The 26,003-nt window shown below is 38.0% G+C and overlaps 1 protein-coding gene across 1 annotated transcript in view; it reads left to right on the top strand.

Moving 5' to 3' along the window:
* Positions 1-26,003, top strand: part of myo10l1 (myosin X, like 1) — a 65,988-nt gene that overhangs the window by 17,179 nt on the left and 22,806 nt on the right. The window contains exons 2-14 of the mRNA XM_065240236.2: positions 5,495-5,593; positions 16,132-16,290; positions 20,812-20,999; positions 21,529-21,663; positions 22,412-22,536; positions 23,207-23,220; positions 23,441-23,525; positions 23,617-23,723; positions 23,812-23,941; positions 24,021-24,139; positions 24,295-24,441; positions 24,552-24,652; positions 24,763-24,829. Of these exons, the coding sequence (XP_065096308.1) occupies positions 5,495-5,593; positions 16,132-16,290; positions 20,812-20,999; positions 21,529-21,663; positions 22,412-22,536; positions 23,207-23,220; positions 23,441-23,525; positions 23,617-23,723; positions 23,812-23,941; positions 24,021-24,139; positions 24,295-24,441; positions 24,552-24,652; positions 24,763-24,829 (1,476 nt within the window). The remainder of the gene's footprint in view (positions 1-5,494; positions 5,594-16,131; positions 16,291-20,811; positions 21,000-21,528; positions 21,664-22,411; positions 22,537-23,206; positions 23,221-23,440; positions 23,526-23,616; positions 23,724-23,811; positions 23,942-24,020; positions 24,140-24,294; positions 24,442-24,551; positions 24,653-24,762; positions 24,830-26,003) is intronic.

Below are 26,003 nucleotides of genomic sequence, written 5' to 3'. Positions count from 1 at the left end.
CACGGAAAAAATGGACAGCTGCTGGCTGTTTTGAAAAAAGCCGCACTTACATTGGGGAAAAAAATATACGCCGGCCATGGGCGTAAACACTCCCAATTTATGTACATTCTATGCTTTGCCCACCCTGTTTTATAAAGGCCCACCCACTTGAACATTTCTGGCTTCGCCACTGACTAGGGGTGTGCCATATCATACCGTTCACGAATCACGATAATAAAAAATTGTAAATGATAAAAAATGTCATATCATGATATCAATGATACAGTGACGCGATGACGTATGACACATTTACGTTCCCTAACGTGCAGAGCAACAACACCTGAGAGCAATAGCAGCGAGGGGGAGATACTAGCAGCGGGTGATATGCGGCCAAAAAGTAAACTAAGGATTTAACCGAGCATCGCTGTGCAAATTACTTTAGTTACTGTTAAACTGAAGTGTTAAGGAGTTGTGTTATAAAGAGAAAACACTGTACAACTGTGATGACAGTAACTTACTTTACTGACTGAATTTAAATCCAAAAAATTTTCACAAACGTTCACATTCTAGTTGTACTGTACTACTGACGCACGTTTACTTAATATTTAATTAGACAGGTTCATCTTTTCTATTAATTTTCTATTAAATTATGTGATCTGATGAGTTTAAAGCTCCGTTTAACCCTATTTGTTTCACGACTGCCGCTAGGCGTGAGCGCATTGTCAGCTACTGGGTCCTAAAGTACCTCCAACAGACCTTAGACACAGACAGATGACTTGCTGATTTCTCCTGTGTTTATATGAAAATCTGATTTATTCACTTGTGTTTTTATCTGAACTGGATTAACATTTATCTCATGACCCCAAATGTGCCATGCTGTGTGATTGTGTCACTACTATTACACTTTAATGCTGCTTCTACCACCTTATGACAATGGATTTAAACTTGAAATTAGGTAGTCTGTCATCAATGACAGGTCATTGGATGGAAAATGCCCTTCCTTTTCCATAACTTTGTATATTGTCAGAAATATCATTACCGCAAAAAATCTTAAAATATCATGATATAACTTTGAGGCTGTATTGCCCACCCCTAGTGTTAACACAGCACAGAATTAAGTGTTCAGATCAACAAACTTACCATAAACAAGCGAGTAGCCTGACAGACACTAGACACTAACACATACTTCCGCATTTGTCCATGGCACTGTTTTCATCTGGTTTTTATGTCAGTAAAGGTGGTAACAAAGGGTAACGTGGATATTAACGTCATTGACAGGCGACTGCACTGCCCCGTGCCACTGTTTAGAATGGCAATTTTCTCATAATATACAAGTAGTTGAAAACATTAGATATATTTTTAGTAATAGGGGCGGCAGTGGCTTAGTAGGTTCATGTAGGTTGTCTGCAAATCAAAAGGTTGGTGGTTCAATCCCTGGCTCCACCTGACCAAGTGTTGAGGTGTCCTTGAGCAAGACCCCTAACCCCAGCTGCTCCAGGTGAGCTGGATGGCGCTTTGCATGGTTGACACCGCTGTCAGTGTATGAATGAGTGCGTGAATGTGAGACAAAACTTGTAAAGCGCTTTGAACGGCCATTGGCTAATTTTAGAAAACATTGTGGCTTATGACTCCCATTATATCTAAAGAATCTGTACTGACATCCAAATGCATTGGCTTGCTTTTTCTTTTGTGTCTCAGCACAGAATATCTACAAAAGTAGATATTCACAAAATTAGATATATACAAAACTTCTGTAGTCCACACTTTAATTTGTTTAAATCTGGTAGTGTGCAATCCTAAGTCACGTAGTGTGATGCCCGGTTTTCTATGTAAACGTTTGCATAGCTGGCAAGTATATGATGTCTAGTGTTTTAAAATCTGTTCAGATTTAAAGAGTTGTGTTCTCGTTACTTAATGAGTGTTGAATGAATCTTCAAGCTGCATTTTTACTAGTAATGAAAGAATTCATAGGGGTGAGGGTAGAACGGCAGACGTATAAAGGTGGTCAGATCATCAATACCACTGGTTTCTCTGGGGCTTTATGTTCCAGACAAACTGTGTTACATCCCTCCCCCAACTACACCATGCTCACTTCATATTACCTCAGGGATTTTGTGTGTATATGTGTGGCGATGGTAGGTGTGGTGAAAAAGATAACAGTTCAACCTCATGCCATTCCAGATTATGTGACTTCCTTTCTTTAGCTGAACACAAACTATTATTATTAATACATGATGGTAATGTATGAGTTTCTTTATTCTGTTGACCACAAAAGAAGATATTTTGATCATAGACGGCTAGCACATAGTTGAAGGTACTCATTGACTTCCATAGTAGGAAAAACAAATACCATGGAAGTCAATGGGTACCGTCAACTAGGCTTACCATTTATGATCAAAATATCTTCTTTTGTGGTCAACTCATACAGGTTGGAACAATACGAGGCTGAGTAAATTCTGCCAGAATTTTTATTTTTGGTTAAACTAAGAGACTTTATAAGGCTTTATAAGTAGACCTGCAAAGTCTGGACTTGCTGTCATTTAGGAAGACATTTCTTTTTTTTTTTTTTTTTTTTTTTTTTTGCTGTTCCGAGTGCTGAAGGCTCTCCTCACATTTGTTTTTTTTTTGTTTTGTTTTTTATTATTATTTGCCCATAGAATTACATTGATAGCAACAGTGTCAGGGTACAGCAGTGCCAAGTACAACTAAAACAGTGGCAAGAAAATCCGAAAAAACAAGCGAAAATGACAACAAAAAAAGGTAGATACAGGGAAAAGTAAAAAAAGCCAAAGGAATTAGAAACACTCAACCCCGAAACAACAACACCGCCTCACAACATTCCAAAAGTTGTAAGTATTGGATAAAGGAAAAAAAGAAAAGAAAGAACAAAATATCATGTATAATTATTCCTTAAACCTTTTCATATATTCCCAAAGGGGAGACCAGAGCAGCCAAAATTGTTCCGATTTTTGCTGTTTATCATAAGTGAGCTTTTCAAAAGGTAATAGTGTGGCAATTTGTGATATCCACATTTTAAGGGATGGAGCATGTGAATCGGACCAAAGTAACAAAATGCATTTCTTTGCTAAATATACCTAAATGATAAATAACTGTGTTGTTTTTTTATTAAACAGAGTATTCACCTTAAAATTAAGTAGATATACTGCTGGGGTCATATCAAAGTTCACTCCAGAGAGATCTTTCAATACATGATGCACTTTTTCCCAATAAGGCAATATTTTGTCACAGTACCAAAAACAATGAATGACAGTGCCCTTATGTTTGTTACACTTAAAGCACAGGCCTGAGGTATTGGCAAACATCTTTTTAATACGCATTGGTGTAAAATATACCCTATTAAAAAATTTAAAGTTGAGCTCATGCACCCCAAGAGAAGTGCATTTAGGGTATACATTATTGCATACGACATCCCAGTCATTTTCCTCAATAGGCTGGCCTGTGTCTTTTTCCCATACTGCCTTAAGTGCTGGAAGGCTTGAGATGCAGTTATTAACTAGAATGTCATATATCCTTGATATCGATCCCTTTAACTCAATTGGGTTTTGTAAAAGGTCCTCAATAGCAGTTATTTGCATGTTCAGCTCCCCTTTATCTACAATTGTTTTCAAAAAATGACGTAACTGGAGATATTTATAAAAATCTGACTTTGGAACTTTGTATTGATCCACAATTTGCTGGAAAGATTTTAAAATACCCTCTGTAAATAAGCAAGATAGTTGGGATATTCCCAGCTTTAGCCATGTTGAGAGGCCAATATTTTGCAATGTTAAAGGAAAATCAGGGTTAAAACAAATTGGAGAGGATAGGGAAAGGAAGGCGGGAATTTTTAAGTATGTCTTAACATCTCTCCAGACTCGGAGAGTGTTTGCTGTGGTAAAATGTTCAGAAATTGTTTTAATCTTAGTATACTTTTTGATAAAAGGTAAAGATTTAATTGGAAATGGGGTGCAAATTGATGATTCCATATTATACCAAATAGAGTTTGTTCTCTCTGTACTCCATGTGATCATATTTTTTATCTGGGCTGCCCAATAGTACAATTGCAGATTTGGCAGAGCTATCCCACCCCTATCTTTCGGCTTAAGCAATTTTGAGAGTTTTATACGGGGCAATTTGTTATTCCAGATAAACTTTGAGAGGTGTTTGTTAAGATCCTTAAAGAAAGAACTAGGTAAATAACTAGGTATAGATTGAAATAAGTATAACAATTTGGGAAGAACATTCATTTTTATTACATTTATTCTGCCCAGAAATGAAATTGGAAGTAGACACCATGTTTTCAAGTTAGTCTTGATTATTTCTGTAAGTGGAGTGTAATTGTTATTTATAAGATCATTAAGTGAGGCTGTAATAAAGATTCCTAGATATCTGAAGCCTTCCTCTGATATTTGAAAAGGAGATATTAATTTTAGATGATCTAGTGAAGGGAGATTTAAAGGTAATGCAATGGATTTAGAGAGATTTATTTTATAGCCAGAAAGACTACTGTACAAAGAAATGCAGTCCAGAAGTGTTGGTATGGACTGTTCTGGTTTAAGCATAAATATTAGAACATCGTCAGCATATAGTGAAACTCTATGATTAGTTTCACCCAATGTAATGCCGTGGAAATTTTTACTTTGCCTAATAAGCTCTGCAAGGGGCTCGATTACCAAAGCGAAAAGCAGGGGCGAGAGAGGGCATCCCTGTCTTGTACCCCTCCCTATACTGAACGGAGTTGAAGTGGTACCATTCACGACCATTGTGGCCTTCAAGTTAGAGTAAAGCAACTGGATCCATTTAATAAAGTTATGACCCATGTTAAATTTCCCTAGAGTGGCAAACAGAAAGTCCCCCTCAACTCTGTCAAAAGCTTTTTCGGCATCGAGGGAGAGAACAAGTGCAGGGTGCCCTTTGGTTTGAACAAAATTAATAATATTTAAGAGTCGGCGTATGTTGTCAGTGCCATAACGTGTTTTCACGAATCCAGTCTGATCTGGTTTGATTAACTTGGGTAGTATGTTTTCCAGTCTGTTTGCTAAAAGCTTTGCCAATATCTTATTGTCTGTGTTGAGTAAGCTTATTGGTCTATATGATGCACAGTCTTGAGGATTTTTATCTTTCTTAAGAATTACACATATATTCGCCATTTTCCATGAATCAGGTATATTATCCTGCTCTAAAATAGCTTGTAAAGCAGGCGGAAAGACATTTCTAAGAAGGTCTTGAATAATTTTTTTTGAGTGCAGAACACAAACAGTGCTTACTTCATTGTGTGTGTGATACTTTACTTGAAAAAGAGCTGGTTAGATATGTGGAGGTCAAACAGTTTAAATCAGGCTATATTCTGCATCTGGGCATTGTGTGCATGGGGTGTATTGTGAGTGTGAAAAGCCATCCACACTTCACCCTGAAAGTTGCAAATTTAAAGTGGTGAATAGCAATGTACAGATTTTGTTTTGTTGGACAGGTCCTTATAAATCTTGTGTGTCTGACTGTTGTGTGTGTTTCACAGGGTGCTCGGGTGTGGGTGAATCATAAAGATCAGCTGCTTCCGTGTACTGTGAACTCATGTGGAGATGCGACACTGGTACTCACCACTGACTACGGCGAGGTAAGAACCTGTAAAAAAAAACACACACAGATGATGGCCTTTATGGATAAATGTGTGCTGCGTGAGTCAGATTAAACTGGCATTGCATTGTGCTGTGAATGTCATCAAAACAGAACTAAAGATTGTGTATGTGTGTGAATATGTAAATGTTTGTGATTGTGTGGGTCGGGTTCTCTCTACATTTGGGAATTAAATGTCACTGCAAAGTCTGTAAATCACACAGTATATTGCGGGGTTTTATCATTTATAATTCTTTGGAAATCACAGACATGTGCGTTCTTCAACAGGGTGTCTTAGTGACTTGAGCTTAAATCAATATACCCACCCTCTTACGAACATTCATGTGAAAGACTGTGTTCAGCAACTGAATCTTCAATATGTATTATATGACCATCAAATGCACTTAGCTACTTAGTTTCTTTTGGCTGTTCTGGTGCAATGTGATAGTATATTCAGAAAAATAATCACTCTGCAGAGTGTATAGAAAGAGCACCGGCCCTAACAGAGTTATCTACTAATACATGTTGTCATGGCAACTGGGTGTCTTGCAGAAAACCGCCCATACATCTCATATGATGCGCAGTGAACTAGTTCATCTAAAAACCTTTTATAATTGTGGGCAAGTAGCAGACGTTCTTTTAAAAGTTTATTGGTTATGTCTCTCAAATTGCAAATTCCAACATTTTCTCGGGAAAGATCCATGCTTGGTGTCTACTTTCAAGCAGGTCATTCAAAGACTAAATAGATTGTTTCAACTGAAAGTTTCTATAAAATGAGAGAAATCTCTCAAATTGTGCACCGATCTCAAAACATTACAGCAGGCAGAAGTTGTTCTTCTGTTTCTGGGTTTAATTGTAATTAAACAGTTGTATCAGCAATTAAACAACACACGCTCAGTGCTAATGGAGGTACTGTAAGTAGTTGTGATGACTGTGGGTTGTTGGCTGTGATGCCAAGCTAATAATAACAGCTGCACTGCTCTGGATTCAGTTGAGATAAAGAGACTGTACAGCAGAAAAGTTATGTATACACTCACCTAAAGGATTATTAGGAACACCTGTTCAATTTTTAATTAATGCAATTATCTAATCAACAAATCACATGGCAGTTGCTTCAATGCATTTAGGGTTGTGGTCCCGGTCAAGACAATCTCCTGAACTCCAAACTGAATGTCAGAATGGGAAAGAAAGGTGATTTAAAGGTGCAGTGTGTAATTTTTAGAAGGATCTCTTGACATAAATGCAAAATATTATACAAAACTATATTATCAGTGGTGTATAAAGACCTTTCACAATGCACCGTTATGTTTTTATTACCTTAGAATGAGACGTTTTTATCTACATACACCGAGGGTCCCCTTATGTGGAAGTCGCCATTTTGTGCTGCCATCTTTCTACAGAAGCCCTTAATGGGCAAACTTTTTTTACTAAGTTGTCTCCGACGATGACATGTTTGTCTGGTGGTGGCTAATGTAGCTCCTCTATGCATTTTAAAAGCGAGGGGTGAGCAGTGGACTGAGCCGTTGGTTGCAATGCGGAACCTCACCACTAGATACCGCTAAAATGTACACACTGCACCTTTAAGCAATTTTGAGCGTGGCATGGTTGTTGGTGCCAGACTGGCCGGTCTGAGTATTTCACAATCTGCTCAGTTACTGGGATTTTCACACACAACCATTTCTAGGGTTTACAAAGAATGGTGTGAAAAGGGAAAAACATCCAGTATGCAGCAGTCATGTTAATGCTAGAGGTCAGAGGAGAATGGTCCGACTGATTCAAGCTGATAGAAGAGCAATTTTGACTGAAATAACCACTTGTTACAACCGAGATATGCAGCAAAGCATTTGTGAAGCCACAACACGCACAACCTTGAGGCGGATGGGCTACAACAGCAGAAAACCCCACCGGGTACCACTCATCTCCACTACAAATAAGAAAAAAGGCTAAAGTTTGCACAAGCTCACCAAATTTGGACAGTTGAAGACTGGAAAAATGTTGCCTGGTCTGATGGGTCTCGATTTCTGTTGAAACATTCAGATGGTAGAGTCAGAATTTGGCGTAAACAGAATGAGAACATGGATCCATCATGCCTTGTTCCCACTGTGCTGGCTGGTGGTGGTGGTGTAATGGTGTGGGGGATGTTTTCTTGGCACACTTTAGGCCAATTGGGCATAGTTTAAATGCCACAGCCTACCTGAGCATTGTTTCTGACCATGGCCATCCCTTTATGATCATCATGTACCCATCCTCTGATGGCTACTTCCAGCAGGATAATGCACCATGTCACAAAGCTTGAATAATTTCAAATTGTTTTCTTGAACGTGATAATGAGCTCACTGAACTAAAATGGCCCCCACAGTCACCAGATCTCAACCCAATAGAGCATCTTTGGGATGTGGTGGAACGGGAGCTTCATGCCCTGGATGTGCATCCCACAAATCTCCATCAACTGGAATATGCTATCCTTTCAATATAGACCAACATTTCTAAAGAATGCTTTCAGCACCTTGTTAAATCAATGCCACATAGTATTAAGGCAGTTCTGAATGGAAAAAGGAGGTCAAACACAGTATTAGTATGGTGTTCCTAATAATCCTTTAGGTGAGTGTATGTACAGATACATGTAGGTTATGCATGCATTTACTGTATACACTATATGAAGAGCTCAGATGCAAAAGCCGCTTAACGCCATCTCTGTCAGCAAAAGGAGATAATGATATTGGCTCTCATGGATGCTCTCAGCACATATTATACATTCATCAAATACTTTCGCTTTAAATCCACTGCCTCGGGTCATGGAAAAATTCTGGTTTGTTGGTAGAGTATAATAAGAATTGGTTATTTACAGGAAACATGTCAGAAACACTTAGGGGGTTTTGCATCTGAACTCTTCATTTATTATCACAACCTTTTCACAACCTTTAACATACTTGAGGTTTCATTGTGTTGAAGTTTGATTCTGTCATTGGCAGATTGCATTGTAAGCCCTTCACATTGAATATGAGGATATGGAAAAGTTTGCTTGACGAATTCAATATTCATTTGAATTTACTATCAGTATATCTGGAAAAGTATTGTGTGTGTGTTTTGTGTGCAATGTGTGGGTTTGTGGCCTCATTGGTGCATGAGTATCTGCTTCCTACCATTCATCTAAGCAAACACATTTTTTACAAGATTTAAGATGAACTCTGAGGCACAAATATAGACTATGACCTAAATTTGAGAAACGAATAAGGACTAAAAAAAGCCCACACACAACTCTGGGCTACATGGCTGGAAGGCTTCTACACCGCATCTGTCCCTAAGTTTCACCTGAAAATGAAAATTCTGTCATCATTTACTCACAGTCATGTTGTTTAAAACCTGCTTTATTTTGTATTTTTCTGAACACAGAAGAAGACACTGGGATCATAAATGGTAGGCATACAGTTGACTGTACACATTGATTTTCATAGTATTTGTTTTTCCTCAACTGTGTGGACACCATCATTTATGAAAATATTTTCTTTTCTGTTCAAAAGAATAAAGAGTTTTAATTAACCAATATTAGGGTGAGTAAATAATGAGAGAATTTTCGTTTTTGGGTAAACACGTATGACGGTCAGTGGCTTACTCACATGGGTTAAATGTATAGTTGGGGATGGCATGAAGCAATGCAAAAGTTCTTCTGTTCTGTATCCCTCTGATTTTGGGGGAAATATATGTGTTTCTCTGCTGCTGGTATGAATGTAGGGCACTGGTGCTTATAGTCTTTCGCTCTCTCTCTCTCTATTTTTTTCTGCCCTCTTCTGAATCATGCAAAGAGGCTTCAAACATCAAACAGCTTTGCAGGGATATCCATGTGCTGAGGAGAGAGAGAGATGCCAAGTCTGTGTATGTGTCTCTGTGTATGTGGGTGGGTGGAGAAAATGGAGCATGAAGGTGTCCTCATCTCTCTTTTCAAGCATCCACACTTATAATCATCACAGGCTCGCAACCAAAAACACACACATGCTTATACTGTATTTAAGGGTTACAAGCAGTGTTGGGCAAGTTACTTCCAAAGTGTAATACATTATATATTACAAATTACTGTCATTTGAAAGTAATTAGTTACATTACAATATTACTGACTCTGAACTGTAATGAGTTACACTACTTTTGCGTTACTTTTGAGTTACTTTCATCAAAATAACAGAAGTATGACTAGGCATTATAAAAGGTTAAAATGCAGTTTATTGATGCTTATAAATCTAGAAGTTATGTGTTGGCCCTCGAGCTTTGAATAGGCACAGTGAAGACTTATGGCAAAAAAACAGTAACAATGACTGTCAGAATCATAAACATGGACAAATGATCTGGTAAAAGTCTGGTAAATTATGGTAGACATACCAAACACAATAAAGCTAGAGCCCACTATAATGCAAACTATAGACTAATTACATGGCAAGACAGGCGACCTCTTTTCATTTCTATTCTTTAATTCACTTTTAATTCAGATTCACAGCACAAACCTGGCATGCATTGGGTTGACACAACTTATCAAAAAGTGCTATTGGAGGATCAGGCCTCAAGGAAAACAGCTCATTTCAGTACAATATAAGGATTACATGTAGACTAACATATAAAACATAGACAAACAGAGGAACACTGCTTTTTGCCAAACATTGCATATAGGCTCCCATACAAAGGCTGGTAAAAACTTTAAACAGTGATGTTTAAATATACTATTTAAATAACCATGTTTAAGTCTACATTAATGTTATGTTGTAGTTTAGGTTGCTGTTTGTAATAAAACTGTAGATAGCATAGGAATAGCCTAGCAATCTATTATGCATATGGACTGTAACCATAGCAACGTTAGCTTACCTTGTCATTGCTGGTGTGGTGAAATGGATTTTACTGGCAAGATTTTTAAAAGTCTCTTTACTTCTGAGGTTCAAGCAGCACAGGAGACCGATAGAAACTTTCTGTTGCTTTTACTTAGTGCTCTCATTCGCAGAATTTTGCGTGTGCGGCGCTACCGGACCTGATTGCGACCACTTTAGTCAATGCTTATACAGCCGCGGACTTCCCAGATTCGGCTCTTTAAGAAACGCGTCAAATACAAAATTAAAGTAAAAATGAACATGCTGCATACAGCACCTGGAAACAGACATACGCTGCGTCCCAAACCGCCTACTTCCATACTATATAGTAGGCAAAGAGTACGAGAAGTAGGGCTTTTCGCCTACTATATAGTATGGAAGTATGCTGTTTGGGACGCAGCCATTACTATTTTACCCGCAGCTTTTTCCTGTGTGGATGCTGGTCATGCGCATTGGTCAAAAATAAAAAAAATAAAATAACACGTCTATTTTTGAAATGCATTGTTGTAACGCGCTCGTTACTAAGACTGTAACGAGTAAAATATTACCAAAATTTTATTAGTAATGCGTTATATTACTGCGTTACAGCAAAAACTAATATATTACTGTAATATATTATATTTTGTAATGCGTTACTCCCAACACTGGTTACAAGGACATTCATTCCATTGGGGTTTTTTGTTTTAACCCAAAGTAAATGATCAAACATTCTGGCACTTTTACATTATACATTAAACAGAATGAATTATGGGAACCCCTTTGACGTGTGTAAAAATATGATACATATGTTGATATATATGTTGATCATAAAGAATTGTGTTGTATGTAACGTGTTCAATCTCAGGGAAAGTTACAGTATTACTGGCAGCTGTTTGCCAGTAGATTTAAATGTGTGTTATTACTGGCAACATTTTGTTCAAATTTAAATAAACATTAAACATTAACAAGTCTTTATTTTAAGGAAAAACAGAAAAAAGTTGATGAGGATTGCAGGTTCCCAGAATGCTTTCCATAAGGCTGTTATTTTATAGTTTTATTCTGTAAAGACAAACTCTGTTAAAGTCGCCATGAAACGGAAGTAGCGATTGCCTTATTTTCCCCGTGGTGACGTATATCCGAATGAAACGGCTTTTGAGATGAAATAAGGCAGGGCTGGATTTGAATTTGTCCATCGAGATCTGATTGGATCGTTTGAAGTTGGGTCGTGTTGCTAATTGCTAATCGCTGCGATCTTCTCCCGGACCCCGCCCACCTGCCATACTTTTGAACGGAAGTGAAGAGAGATCGTTTTGAGGAGGGGAGGAGATTTGCATTTTTGATTAAAGATTATGAGCACACACGAATTTTAAAAAAATAATGAAGCTCACAGATAAGTCATTTGTTAATAATACCACAATATTAAAAAAATATATATAGTTTTTCATTTCAATTTCATTGCGACTTTAATGTTTAATGCTCATACAACTTTGATCAACTGTTGCCAGTAAACAACATACATTTCAATCTACAGTTAGTTACTGGCAAACAGCTGCATAACTACAGCTGATATTTTACAGCTGCTTTTACATTTGTAAATTTGCTATCATGTGACCCTGCCCCCATATTTATCACCTGGTCTATTAAAAGGACACTGCTGTTTATTAACAAGATCTCAGATAAGTATTTTAACCATTATAGTGCCATAGCTTTGTTTTTCAAACCATTTATCGATTTCTCACTTATTTTTAAATTGATGGTTCACCCAGAAAAGAATTCTGTCATCATTTACTCATCCTCATGTTGTTTTTAACCTGTTCATTCTTAAAAAAATAAAGGTGCTTCGTTTACATTTAGGCATTAAGCAGATGCTTTTATCCAAAGCGATTTACAAATATAAGGAAACAATCAAGGTATTTGTCAATGGGAGGCAATAATAAATGAAGTGCTTATACCAAGTTACAAGTTTTTACAATTCCGAAACAATACGTTTTGAGAGAGAGAGTTAGCTCTCTTTTTTTAAGATAGAGGTTTGTCTACAGTCAGTATCAATCTGTCAAGTATTTTTGGAAAAGATGTTTTTTTTTAATGTAGCAAGATATGTGGCTGATTGGACTCCTATAGAAAGATCATTCCACCAGCAGGGAGAAGTAAATGAAAATGAGCGGGAAGTTCCGGGAACGTGATTTAGTGCCCTTTTGTGAAGGTAAGAAAAGGTGCCGCTCCTTCGCTGTATGGTTCTAGATAGGGTGCAGGAAAGTGTGAACAATTCCATAGAACAGAAAGTAGGCAACATCAGTCATGGAGTGCCCATGTCCTGCAGAGTTTATACACGATTCACAAATCGATCTTTAGGATGAAAAAAGGTTCTTCCGATTATAAAAATGTATAAAAGAATTGCTTCTTTAAAGAACCTTTGACTGAATGGTTCTTTAAAGAACCAAAAAAGGTTCTTCTATGAACACAAAAAAAGATATTATAATGAATGATGATATTCCCACAGATGCACACCAGTCCTAACATGTGAATGAGTTATTTTGCTGAACTAAATTTGCCACAGTTTATTATGAGGATGATGCAGCATTATCACAATCTGGCATCCTTTCTACAGCATCCACAGACTGACACCTGAATCAGCTCTTTAAAATGACAAGAGTGTGCTCCACTGCACCTTGACTCTGGATATATGCATAATTTAATGTTATTGCAGCAGGCATAATAGAATTTTGTGTTTTTTAAATATTTCATAATAAAAAATCTCTCTATAAAGAGCTCCTATGGTCCGATTTACGTTTTTAAATTTCCTTTGGTGTGTAAGTGTGCATTAGTACATGTTAACGATATGCAAAAGGTACATACCCCAAATTAAATGATGACGTTAGTTATCGTCGCCAACGTAAATCTCTTTTGTTGGACTACAACAAACACACGGATTGGAGGCAACAGTTTACTTCTTGGGATTGTTGATGTAGAGAAGACCGACATTATCATAATTCCTCCCGCTTCGGACTCACAGCCTGTAAGTTAACTCCTGTTAGCATTGCATTGTGAGCGAATCTTTCAAACATGGTAAGGAGCGTCACATTTCTGGCTGACATCAGAGGTATTCAGGCCAATCACAACGTACAGATTAGCTGTCGCTTTTCAAATCAATGAGTTTTGTACAAAATCCATCCATTTTAGAAAGACAGTAAATCTGGGGCTACAAAAATGTAAGGTATGTGGAAAATAATGTGTTTTTTGAACCATAACACAATGATAACACGCGAACACATTGTATTATACCAAATACACAAAATAACGTTGTTTTTAGCAGTGAAATAGGTACACTTTAAAATCTATTATAAAGCCTTAATTAGGTAGGTTTGCTCTAAAAGGAATTTAAATACAGCCCTGTGCTGTTTCAGAGCTTAAGCACCTGGTTAAGCTGGATGGCGCTTAAAGTACTCTTCACATAATTGCTATAAAAGTGTTTATTGGATTCGACTTCTTTAAACACACAAATACCCACAAACACACAAATATTCCTAATCAGACTTGGGTTTTAAATAATGTCTGATTTTGAGCCGATTCTGGAAGGTTAATGTTATTATCGTCAGTCGTATTGATCAGCAGTGACTTGTCTCAGCTCATTACCTTTGACCTTTACTACCCAATCACGACATCTGCCAGCTTCAATATAACAGCATGTAACTAACAGCATACATCAGGCCCTGTGTCTAACCTTCCTGCGGGATATTTTAAAAGTGTGTGTGTGTGTGTGTGTGTGTGTGTGTGTGTGTGTGTGTGTGTGTGTGTGTGTGTGTGTGTGTGTGTGTGTGTGACTGACATGTGACTGACTTAATGGACTTGAGTAGAAACAGTACATTAATGTATAGCTAACGTATGCTGTACACATACAAGATGCACACATGCATTAGTGGCTGTATTGATGCTTAATCTAGTTATTTTGATCTGGGCCATGCTCTTTGGTTGCCATGGCAATGGGTGGAACAAAAATGAGACTGCTGCAGAACTGAGAGAGAGAGAGAGAGAGAGAGAGAGAGAGAGAGAGAGAGAGAGAGAGAGAGAGAGCACATGGGGAAGCTGGTGTCCCCTTTTGTTGTACAGAATGATGTCATCAAAAATTCATTTTTTTTGGTGTATATGAGAAACACAAAACTTCAGTCCCCAAAACTTAAAATTTTGATTTCATGGGGACTCTAAATAGCAAACATGTATAAGTGATTAACCAAATTTTTGAGTGACATTTTACCATTCCAAAAATCCTTAAATTGGATATAATCTAAAATGTGGTACAAGATTCAGTCATTAGCATTCTTTTCCCAGTTTGTTTCCCAGGGGACAGTACATTTCAAATATGCATATCCGGTGAAAGTAAATGTCACATATAGCATATAAATGACCTCAAATCTAACAAACATTGGCTAGAAGCCAAAAAAGTATTATTTTAATTTTATGGGATCTATAATATAACCTCCTCCAACCAGACACACAGTTATAAATATATCTTTATTGTTAAAGGAATAGTCAATTTTCTTAAAAAAAAATTTTACTCACCACCATGTCATCCAAAATGTTGATGTCTTTCTTTGTTCACTCGAGAAGAAATTATGTGTTTTGAGGAAAACATTGCAGGATTTTTCCCATTTTAATGGACTTTAATAGAGCCCAACACTTAATACTTATCTCAACACTTAATAGTTTTTTTCAACTGAGTTTTAAAGGACTCTAAACGATCCCAAACGAGGCATAAGGGTCTTATCTAGCGAAACGATTGTCATTTTTGACAAGAAAAATAAAAAATATGCACATTTAAAACACAACTTCTCGTCTAGATCCGGTCGTGATGCGTCAGCGTGACCCCACGCAATATGTCATGACGTCAAGAGGTCACAGAGGACGAACGCGAAACTACGCCCCAGTGTTTACAAGTGTGGAGAAAGAGGACCGTTCCTGATACTAATTAATGTATTTGTGTCAGTTTATTGTTTACAATGGTACAATGTGCGTTTCATATATGTAACACGTGACCTCTCTACGTCACTACGCATTTACGTGAGGTCACGCTGGGGCATCACAGGACGGGACCTAGAAGAGAAGTTGTGGTTTAAAAGTGCATATTTTTTTGTCAAAAATTACAATCGTTTCGCTAGATAAGAGTCTTATGCCTTGTTTGGGATCGTTTAGAGTCCTTTGAAACTCTGTTGAAAAAAACTGTTAAGTGTTGAGTTAAGTATTTAGTGTTGGGCTCTATTAAAGTCCGTTAAAATGAGAAAAAATCCTGCAATGTTTTCCTCAAAAAACATAATTTCTTCTCGACTGAACAAAAAAAGACATCAACATTTTTGATGACTTGGTGGTTAGTAAATTATCTGGATTTTTCTTTTAAGAAAATTGACTATTCCTTTAAGACTTATTCCTTTCAGCTGGATTAAAACTAGGCCACACTGTACTTACTGCTTTATAAGAAATGGCCTGGTGGGTATAAAGTGCAAAGAAAAGCCAAACTGCACATTGAAACTGTAAGAAACAGAAAAGCTCCATCCAGAGGAAACCCTGCTGTCTGACTAATGCATTATTCAACTGCAGGCATTCCCTTTAAGATGACCCAGTAAGGCCTCCCCGCCCTTTTTTGATGTACTAGTCACGCATGTTGGCATGTCAGCACATTGTAATGTGTGCGAGCAGGTTGTAATCTGTCGCTCTGTTTCAGGTGGTATACCTGCAGCATGCGGAGGTCAACAGGGAGAAGGTGTTCACCATGCACCAGAGCAGCATTGATGGAGTGGAGGACATGTCAACCCTGGCGGATCTCCATGAAGCTGCTATCATGCACAACCTCCATCAGCGATACCGGAAAGACAACATCTATGTAAGCATCATAAAAACACATCACAGTGGACCACCAGAGCTTAAAAAGTGTTGTTGTTGCCTTGTCTCAGAGAAAGCATACATTTGTGAGGGTGAATAATTCGTATTTTTAGCTTACTTAGAAATCGGTAAGTCTTGTTTAAATGCGAATGATCTATACGTTGTGTATGATCTTAAGTGCTGTCACGTTGGCTTCACGTCGGTACGTAAGACGATAATTGGTTCTCACGTTTTGCCACCATTTTAGGTATACAGTACACCTAGGATGGCATTAGGGTGAGTAAACGATGGGCTTATTTTCATTTGTAGGTGAACTATTCCTTTAAGGCATGGTGCCGATTTGGGTACTATGAATGCAAGTGTAGCAAGTGTAATTTCCTGATCCTGTCCCTCCTTTTTCTTTCCATTTCCTGATCGCCCATACCATTAAAAAGCAAAAATGCCACACATCATGATGTATATATTCAATGATTTATGTCAATCAGGGATTTATATCAATGATTCAGGCATTTTTAGGGATTCTCTAGACTTTTGTTTTGGTAGATGTTATGTGTAAAATAGGTCAGGATGGCCGTTAGCACAAAATAGGGTCAGTGTGTATTTCCTGTGTAATCAATATTGTATTATTTTGTAGTTTTGAAGTTTAAGAGGGACGGTTTTCTGGTTAGATCTGAGAGGAACTGAAGTTTCCTGCTTTAGTTCAGGAGATTAAGTCGAAAAACCTTCGTCAGAGACCGAAAGGAAAGACTGTTTGATTAAAGCGTTTCCCTTCTTCAAGAAAAACATCCGAAACCTATTCCCCGAACTTGATTTTCCAAAGAAACAGATATGATTTACAATAAATGATAGGCCAAAAGTGGATGCAGTAATGCTCCTACTATACAGAGCACAGTTTTATTTAAACTTTTTAAAATAATGACTAACAAGACCATTTGAAATAGAGAAAGCCAGATTTGAGTTTGGATTTGTGAGACACTTCAAAAACAGTTAATGATTTGGAATCCTGGAGGCTCCAACGTGACCGGGAGCAGCAAAAACAAAACAAAAAATCATCTGTGGTAAAACACTAATCGGGACATGGCCCCTTTTGATTGCAGAGGGTTCAAATCAAACTTAAAATCTATGTGTGGCCAGCCTTAGCCACCTCGTAAAATACATACAAATTGCTATGAGATTGTGTCTGACACAGCCAAACACACCTTAGTATTGATGACAATTCACACAATGTGGACTTGCCACCTTAAAAGCAATTGTAAAATGCCTATACTGTATACACCCCAATGACCGCTCATCATTAATATGGATCTATTTGCAGCAATGAGCTAAGATAATGGGCCCTATTTTAACGATCTGAAACGCAAGTGCGAAGCGCAACGTGCAAGTGACTTTGTGGGCGGATCTTGGGTGCTGTTGCTATTTTCCCGGCGGGAGAAATAACTTTTGCGCCAGGCACAAATCAATAAGGGGTTGGTCTGAAGTAGGTTCATTATTCATAGGTGTGGTTTGGGGGTAACGTCAAATAAACCAATCAGAACGTCATCCAACATTCCCTTTAAACGCAAGGGCGCAAGTTCCATGGCGGGTTGCTATTATTATGACGGATTTACCAGGCGCACGCCAGGAGCGGTTCACAGCCGAGGAGACCCACGTTCTTGTAAGAGCAGTCAAAGACACAGAAGTTGTTTTGTATGGGGATGGGAGAAACCCGCCCAAATCAGCGTAGGTTAAACAGACGTGAGAGGAAATAGCTACAATTGTCTCATCAGCTGGCATCCCCATCGTTGCCCCAAGCGCTACAATGATGTCAGGAGACGGGGGAATCCCAAGCTTGCCAGCATAAATCGGGCACGCCGTGTAACGGGAGGTGGATCTGCCTCTACACAGACGCCAGCAGAGGACATCGCTGCGTCCACCCTCACCGCTCAAAGGGTTTGGGGGCTTTGAAATTGGACCCAAGAAACGCAAGCAAGGTCCAACCCCAAAGTACTCTTACAAATCAAGTTCATATACATTAAGGTTTCTTATGAAAACATTTTAATTATTATTTACATAAAATAAACAAAATACAGCCACACAACAAACTTATGAAAATATTTTAATCGTTACTTGCATGATAATTTTTTAACGCAGCCACACAATAATAAAAACTATCACCACAATGCTCACCACTATGATTCCCCTTATCTCGTGTATTAATATTTTTTTGTGTAACAATTTATGATTTGCAAAAATAACTGTTGCATCTTTGTAGATTAGATGCAAAGTGTATGTGCGTTGTGCACGTTATACATTAGTGTCAAGCATGCGCCCTTAAAATAGCATAATGAACAACGCGCAACGCGCCACTGACTTTAAACTTTTTTTTTCTGGTCAGTGGCGCAATTGTTTTTTGAAACTGCAAAATAGCATCAGGGATGGTTTGCGCCGGAACACGCCTCTTTTTTTGCGCTGAACCGCCCAGGGAGCGCAAGCTCATTCCCTAGTTTGCCGACGTGCATCTGTGGAGGGAAAAACCAACTGTGCACCGGTGCAAAATACGAATGATACATGCGTCACTGAAAAAGTCAATTGCGCTGGGTGCAAGATAGGGCCCCTAGAGTTTGACTAATAACTATATTACTGTACATACAGTATGACCCTAAATACCACAATGCATCCTATTGTTTTCCCTATATTATAAAAGATCATATAACTCAACATGAAGGACTGCCCGGTGGCCTGGGGTAAGTGTGAAAGAAGTCTGGGCCAGTAAACAGTATTGTCACTAAATGGCAATGGCCCTCAGTCACTAAAATATGGCCATATGTCTGTATGTATTCTTATGCAATGTTACCATCGATACTTTTCATTTTATGCGTTGCACATGTTAACTTCTCAGCAATGTCATGAGGTTTGTCCTACCTAATTGGTTGTTGTGAACAAAAATGAATGTTGCTTGTTTACGTCAGCTGGTAGAGCAAAGATGATGGGGGCACCGGCTAAAAACATAATTATTTCACATCTTGGAAGCAGACATTTACTTGAGTAAATCACAACGAAAGAAACAATGCAATGTTTTGCACAGTTTGCCATCATTTTACAGGTAAAGCAGAAAAGCCAGGAGCCTTTTTTCATTGGAACATGTCTGTTGTATATGTATACAATTATATTTGACTTTTTAATTATTATTTTTAAATATGTGACAGACACTGACATTTTTTTAGTGGGGCCAGTGAAAATTTTGGCAGGGCAAGTGAAAACCTGAACCACTGTCCCAACTGGGCCAGTATAAAAAATTATTTTGAGCCCTGTATAAGAAACCATGCATTATATTTATCCCGAAATTGGGAAGAAGTTTTAGATATTTAACTTGGAAAGCCCCGTGGTGCACTGCTATAGTTTGTAAATGTGCTGTAGATATAAAGTTGTATTATATTACAGTTTGGGGCTATTCCAGCACAACAAAGCGAGGTAGATCAAGCAATCCAAATACATTTCATACTATAATCCAATATCTCTCTTTAACAACTCTTGAGTATGTGTTGGGAATGAAATGCCAAGTTTAATGAGACACGGGTGACCTTTATCTCTGTTGGTCAGTCCCTAATCTAAATATTATGCATATCCCACAATGGTGTAGTTATTGCACCTGTAATATCTTGAGCAGATCTTGAACAACATTGAAAATAGACGATCAAATTTTTAATTTGAAGGCTTTGTTTATAGGGAGTATTATGGATCTTTGCATTGCACGTCACATGTATGGAGTGAATGTGAAGGAGCTGTGTTATTACATCTCTGTAAATGCATACTGTAATTTACCTTTCCCAGAATGCATTGTGCTGTCAGTGTCTGGGGTTGATGGCTAATAGCAATGGTTATCTGCTTTATCTGAAAAACACAGCTTTATGCATGAGAATGGCTGTTCTCTCTAGCACCCTCTTGAGGTTATAGTGTCAAAAACATTGATACTCTTCAGTCCAGTTTTAAGTGTGCATTTAGACTGGATTTTTACAAATAGGGTCCCATTGTAACTAAGCTTTTAGAAAAATAGGTTTATATCCTAACAGCATCCTTTTTGGTTTATGATGGGATTATCTATTTAACTGACCAGCAGAAGCTTGGGAATTTTTTTTTCACTATTTTTGCGTTCTGTTGTGTTACGTATGTCTAGTCTCACTTGGCTTCTCTTCAGCCTTCCAGGAAAGTCTCAATTTAATTTCATCACGTTGTCGTTGTTAACATCAGTAAATCATATTACTGCTAGTGGCCGGAGGGTATCTGCGTTGTTGGTATCCTTGATGTATAAAAATTATTACACAATCACACACACATATGCCCACCCGTAAGCACATTAATAATTCCATTATCTCCTTATGCCGTCGATATTACATAGGATGAATTTTGTGTCGTCACACACTCACAGATAAGGACACACAATCCTCCTGTGGCCCACTGACCCTGAAACAACCAACGTCTGATGTCAAAATATATGACCCACCGATTATTTATGACTCTGTCTGTCTCTCTCTTTCTCTCTCAGACTAACATAGGTTCAATACTAGCAGCTGTAAACCCATATAAGCAGATCAAAGGCCTGTACGAGATCTCTGCAGTGGAGCTGTACAGTCAGCATCATCTGGGCGAGCTGCCGCCTCATATCTTTGCTGTGGCCAATGAGTGTTATCGCTGCTTATGGAAGAGACATGACAGCCAGTGTGTACTGATCAGGTAATATAAACCCCATTGAATATTCGGGCATTTCATTACATTGCCCTTTACAATAAATGGCAATAATAAACACTGACATTTACATAGATGCATTCACCAGAAGTCTTTGTGTGCATTAACGCTATATATTTTAATAGTATTTGTGCTTCTCCGTAAATAAATACATCAAGCAATCACCCGTCCATGTATCCTCATCTCTGCCAACACTGTCTGTAAAATATATATAATTGGTTTGTGTCTGAATCAGTTTGTTTCTTGTTTGAGAGAATCTGTAAGCACGTCTGAAAGAGATACATATTAGATATTTGCTAATCTTATTTGCGTTAAACCTAAATGCTGAGTTTGAGTGCTTGTGGCTAAGACTGTCTGCCCCAAACTGCTATCAGCTTTCACAGCATTGCAAATTTAATCATTCAGACTCACAAGTAAATAACGCAAATGTCACTAGAAGGTCAATTATTTGTGTGTGTGTGTGTGTGTGTGTGTGTGTGTGTGTGTGTGTGTGTGTGTGTGTGTGTGTGTGTAACAGTGGTGAAAGTGGAGCTGGGAAAACAGAAAGCACCAAACTATTGATACAGTTCCTGTCCGTCATGAGCCAGAACACAGCCGGGGCGCCACCTACAGAGAAGAGTACACGTGTGGAGCAAGCCATCGTACAGAGCAGGTGCATCCCTTCTGAAATCAGTGCTCAGTGTTCTCAATAATGATTCATTTGAGGTTTAACTTTATCTCAGACATTTTTCTTAAAATTCATTTTTCAAAGAGAAATAATGTGAACACAAATTAGATGAACACAGATTAGAACTGTCGATATACAGTAGAGGTATAGAGTTATATGCTGAAACTAATAATAGTTCGATTTTAGAAGAATACTGAAAAATGTTCACAAGCAAATCTTTTGCAGAATATCTTTAAAAAATCTGAACAGGTTGTGGCATTGTTCACATTTTTAAGATCTCTTTTAAAACTACATTGAAGAAAATGGTTGGGAACATCATAGGCGAAGTTGGGGGGGGGGGGCAGGGGGGGTGTTTCCCCCCAGACCAGAGACACTTATGATTTTGTTTGAGCTATTAATAAAATAGCAATATAAGAATTTATATTTTATTTGTCTAATCTTTATAGTTTAATAGTAAACTGAGTAACTTGAAATTGATTTAAACCAAATTTTAAAACGTCTTTCGCTAATCTCAAAGAATTGCAGTACCATTGTTTGGCGGAACTTTAAAAAAAAAGTAAAACTCCGCCTATGGGTAACATATGGACAAACCCAACCACTAGGTTAAATTAATCCAAAAATAATTCAAATGTGACCCAGCCATGGGTTGAAACAACACAGCATAGATAAATTTGGATTGTCGATTTTTGCCCAGGCATGACTTGACATTTACACTTTTCTCTCTTTTGTTCAGCCCCATCATGGAAGCCTTTGGAAATGCCAAAACTGTCTACAACAACAACTCCAGTCGCTTTGGGAAATTTATTCAGCTTCATTTTTCTCAAAGCGGGAACATTCAGGGTGGATGCATCGTCCACTGTATCCTTCCTACTGTAAACATATGTGACCCAGGACCACAAGACTGGTCAGAATGATCAGTGTTTTTGAAATTGTGATTTATACATCATCATCTGAAAGCTGAATAAATAAATTTGTTAAGGTAGGAATATATATGGCCGAGATACAGCTATTTGAAAATTTTGAATCTGTAGGTGCAAAAAATCTATATATTGTGAAAATTTTTCATTAAAGGTGTCCAAATTAAGTCCTTAGCGACACATATTACTATTGGTAAATACATTTTTTATATATTTATGGTAGGAAATTTACAAAATATGTTCATGGAGCCAGATCTTAATATTTTTGGCATTAAAAAAATACATAGTTTTGAGCCATAATGTTTTTTTTTTTTTGCTATTGCTACAAATATGTGTCTTATGACTGTTTTTGTGACCCAGGGTAACATATTTATACGTGTTTTATGTTTAAAAAGACCTTTGTTCCTTTAAAATTGACACTGCTTTTTTTGATGTGGTCAGTGTAGCTAATTAAAATATTTCAGTGTAAATTAACAATCTTTCTAGCCAATCACTGTACAGTATCAGCTTGTGATCAATCCAAAATCTTGACTCATTAAATAATTATATTGTATAATGTACTAAAACTTACTCTATCATGTGCCTGTATTTCCTTAATTTTTTCTCTCCAGATTTGCTTGAAAAGGTAAACCTGCCCCCCTGGCCATAAGAAATCATCTTAGCTTATCTGTGATAACTTATCTGTTATAACAACTGCCAATTGTATACACTTTAATTTGCAATCGGAAAGTAAGCTATTTTTGGCAAATGTGAAAGACTTCTCATTGGCCACTAGGTAAATAAGTGACTATTGTCTGTGCTATTTGTAAAGAAACTCAGCATCTGTGATCTGATCTGTGTTTTAGAATCGAGTGGTCAGGCAGAACCCAGGCGAGAGAAACTATCACATATTTTACGCTTTGCTGGCCGGAACAAACAAAAGCCAAAAGGGTAAGCAAATACATAATATGTTCACAAACACGTATTTAAATAAAGATGCACTTGTAGACCTATTTATTTATTTGCCCTCTGTCTGTTATAGAAACATATTTACTGGAAGACTCCCCTGAGATGTTTCACTACCTGAGTCAGTCTGGATGTGTAAAGGACCGTAGTCTTGATGACAAGAAACTTTTTGATGATGTCATGGTACAATACTCAGTAATAAACCTAGTGAAGTGATGAATGTTTATCTTGACATGTATTTTTTCAATTTTATTCCTTTGTACCTTTGCAGGAGGCTTTGAAAGTCATGGAGTTCACAGAAGAGGAGATCAGAGATATGTTCAAACTGTTGTCTGGAGTTCTGCAGCTTGGCAATGTGGAGTTCATGACAGCAGGTGGCGCTCAGATCACCACCAAGCAAGGTGAGAACTGATATTCATTTCTTAATGGAACATTGACACCTCAAATGTGTTTATTAGTCATTTTATCTGTTTCTTGCAGTTCTCAGTAATGTGAGTGATCTTCTGGGCCTGGACTGTTTCCAGTTATCTGAGGTTCTGACCCAGCGTTCAATGATCCTCAGAGGAGAAGAGATTTGCTCCCCATTGACAGTGGAACAGGTATGATCCTGTGTAATAGTTAGATATGAAGAGTTTCGTTACAAAACACGATAAACACCATTAGTTACCACCAAAATAGACTTACAGCAAATAAAAACTAGCATACTTCAGTGGACTTATCGAACCAGTTTACATATCATAATTCTGATTGGCAGGCGACAGATTCTAGGGATTCGGTTGCCATGGCGCTGTACTCACAATGCTTTTCATGGATCATCATGCGAATTAACCAAAAGATAAAGGGCAAAGACAATTTTAAATCCATCGGGATTCTCGACATCTTCGGCTTTGAGAACTTTGAGGTATGAGGCAGCTTCACACAATAAGACACAGATCATCCATATCCATCCAGAAAAGACTCATACATTCATATATTTATTGAAATATAACCCAAGTCTGTGTGGTTTTTAAGGTAAACCGGTTTGAACAGTTCAACATTAATTACGCCAATGAGAAACTACAAGAATATTTCAACAAACATATCTTCTCGCTGGAGCAACTGGAGTACAACAGGTAAAAGTGTGAAAACAACCCCAGTACCCAGTTGGTCTTCTTCCGTTTGCCATTTTGCATTCATATAGTTTGCAATACTTGTGCAAAAACTGATAGACTGTTTCCTACAGGGAAGGGATTCATTGGGAAGCCATTGACTGGATGGACAATGCAGAATGTCTGGATCTGATAGAGAAGGTAAACAAATCACAGTCTCCTGTCAGGAGACATTCAGTTTTATTTAGCCGGACTTTATTGGTTTAGGTTGTTTTTTTAGGTTGGTTTGGTTTAAGCAAGGCCACTGCTGAATCATAGACCGTAAAAAATATGGACGTAGTGTTCGTGACGTTGTAAAGATCTTTACTATTGTAAAGCCAATAGTTTGCAGGGGCCTGCCATCGTCATCTTTACTGTGCGTCACCGCACATCACTTGCGGATAACCGAAAATGGGTAAAGAGGCCAGATGTGGGTGAAGCTGAGGTGGCTGGTTGATGAACCACGCCCACCTAGCTCGACTGAAGTGACAGACGTGGCGTGTCGTTATGATTGGCGTGGTTGAATTGGGTGTGCGCGCGTTTTGGCAGAATTTTGATACCGTGGCTCCGCCTCTGGCTACACGGATGATTCCTTCTGTGCCTGCCTTGGCTCACGGGTCGTTTTGATGCAACATGGCAGCACCCCATGGTCAGACATTTTTGGCTTCAATTCATTACAAACTAAGGAAACGATGTAGTGTGATCCATCTTGTTTTTACAGTCCATGGTTGCCCCTCGTGCTATACAGTATTCTGGAAATATTTGCAATAACTTAATACCATGTAAATAAAAATAAAACAAAAATTAAATATGTAAGGAGGAATAATTGAAGATTCCAAAATAATGCACACCCCAGTAGTAATGCGGCCAGCGGTAAGCAGGGTGTGTAGTATGTCTGAATTCATAGTATTCAAAAAACTTTAGTCGAAAAGTACCCAGATGGCCTATCACTTCCGGCAAGATTTTGAAGTGTGCATTCGATGGACACTTTATTATCCCATGTGAGACCCAGGAAAGGAGTCACCCAACGCAGAAGAAGAATGAGAGGTGTTATCATAAGAGCATCCAAGTTAATAGCAGATGTGCTATGTCCGAAGTTCATTCATACTACCCATATTCATACTGTATTGAAAGCACTGTTTTAACGAATAATGAGTATGTACTTCATCTAATTCAGTACGTAGTGTCACAGTATGCGATTTCGGCCGCAGGGACAGTGGTTCATATAAAAAATTGTATCTGAGCAACTGAGATGGTGCCACCTAGAGGTTTGGAGTACATGCATTGCCAGGGGCGGATTTAGTGATTTGGGGGCTCAAGGCGAACCATTTGTCGG

This window comes from Paramisgurnus dabryanus, chromosome 7, assembly GCF_030506205.2.
Source record: "Paramisgurnus dabryanus chromosome 7, PD_genome_1.1, whole genome shotgun sequence".
NCBI lineage: Eukaryota > Metazoa > Chordata > Actinopteri > Cypriniformes > Cobitidae > Paramisgurnus > Paramisgurnus dabryanus.
This window is presented reverse-complemented; position numbering and strand designations above follow the sequence as displayed.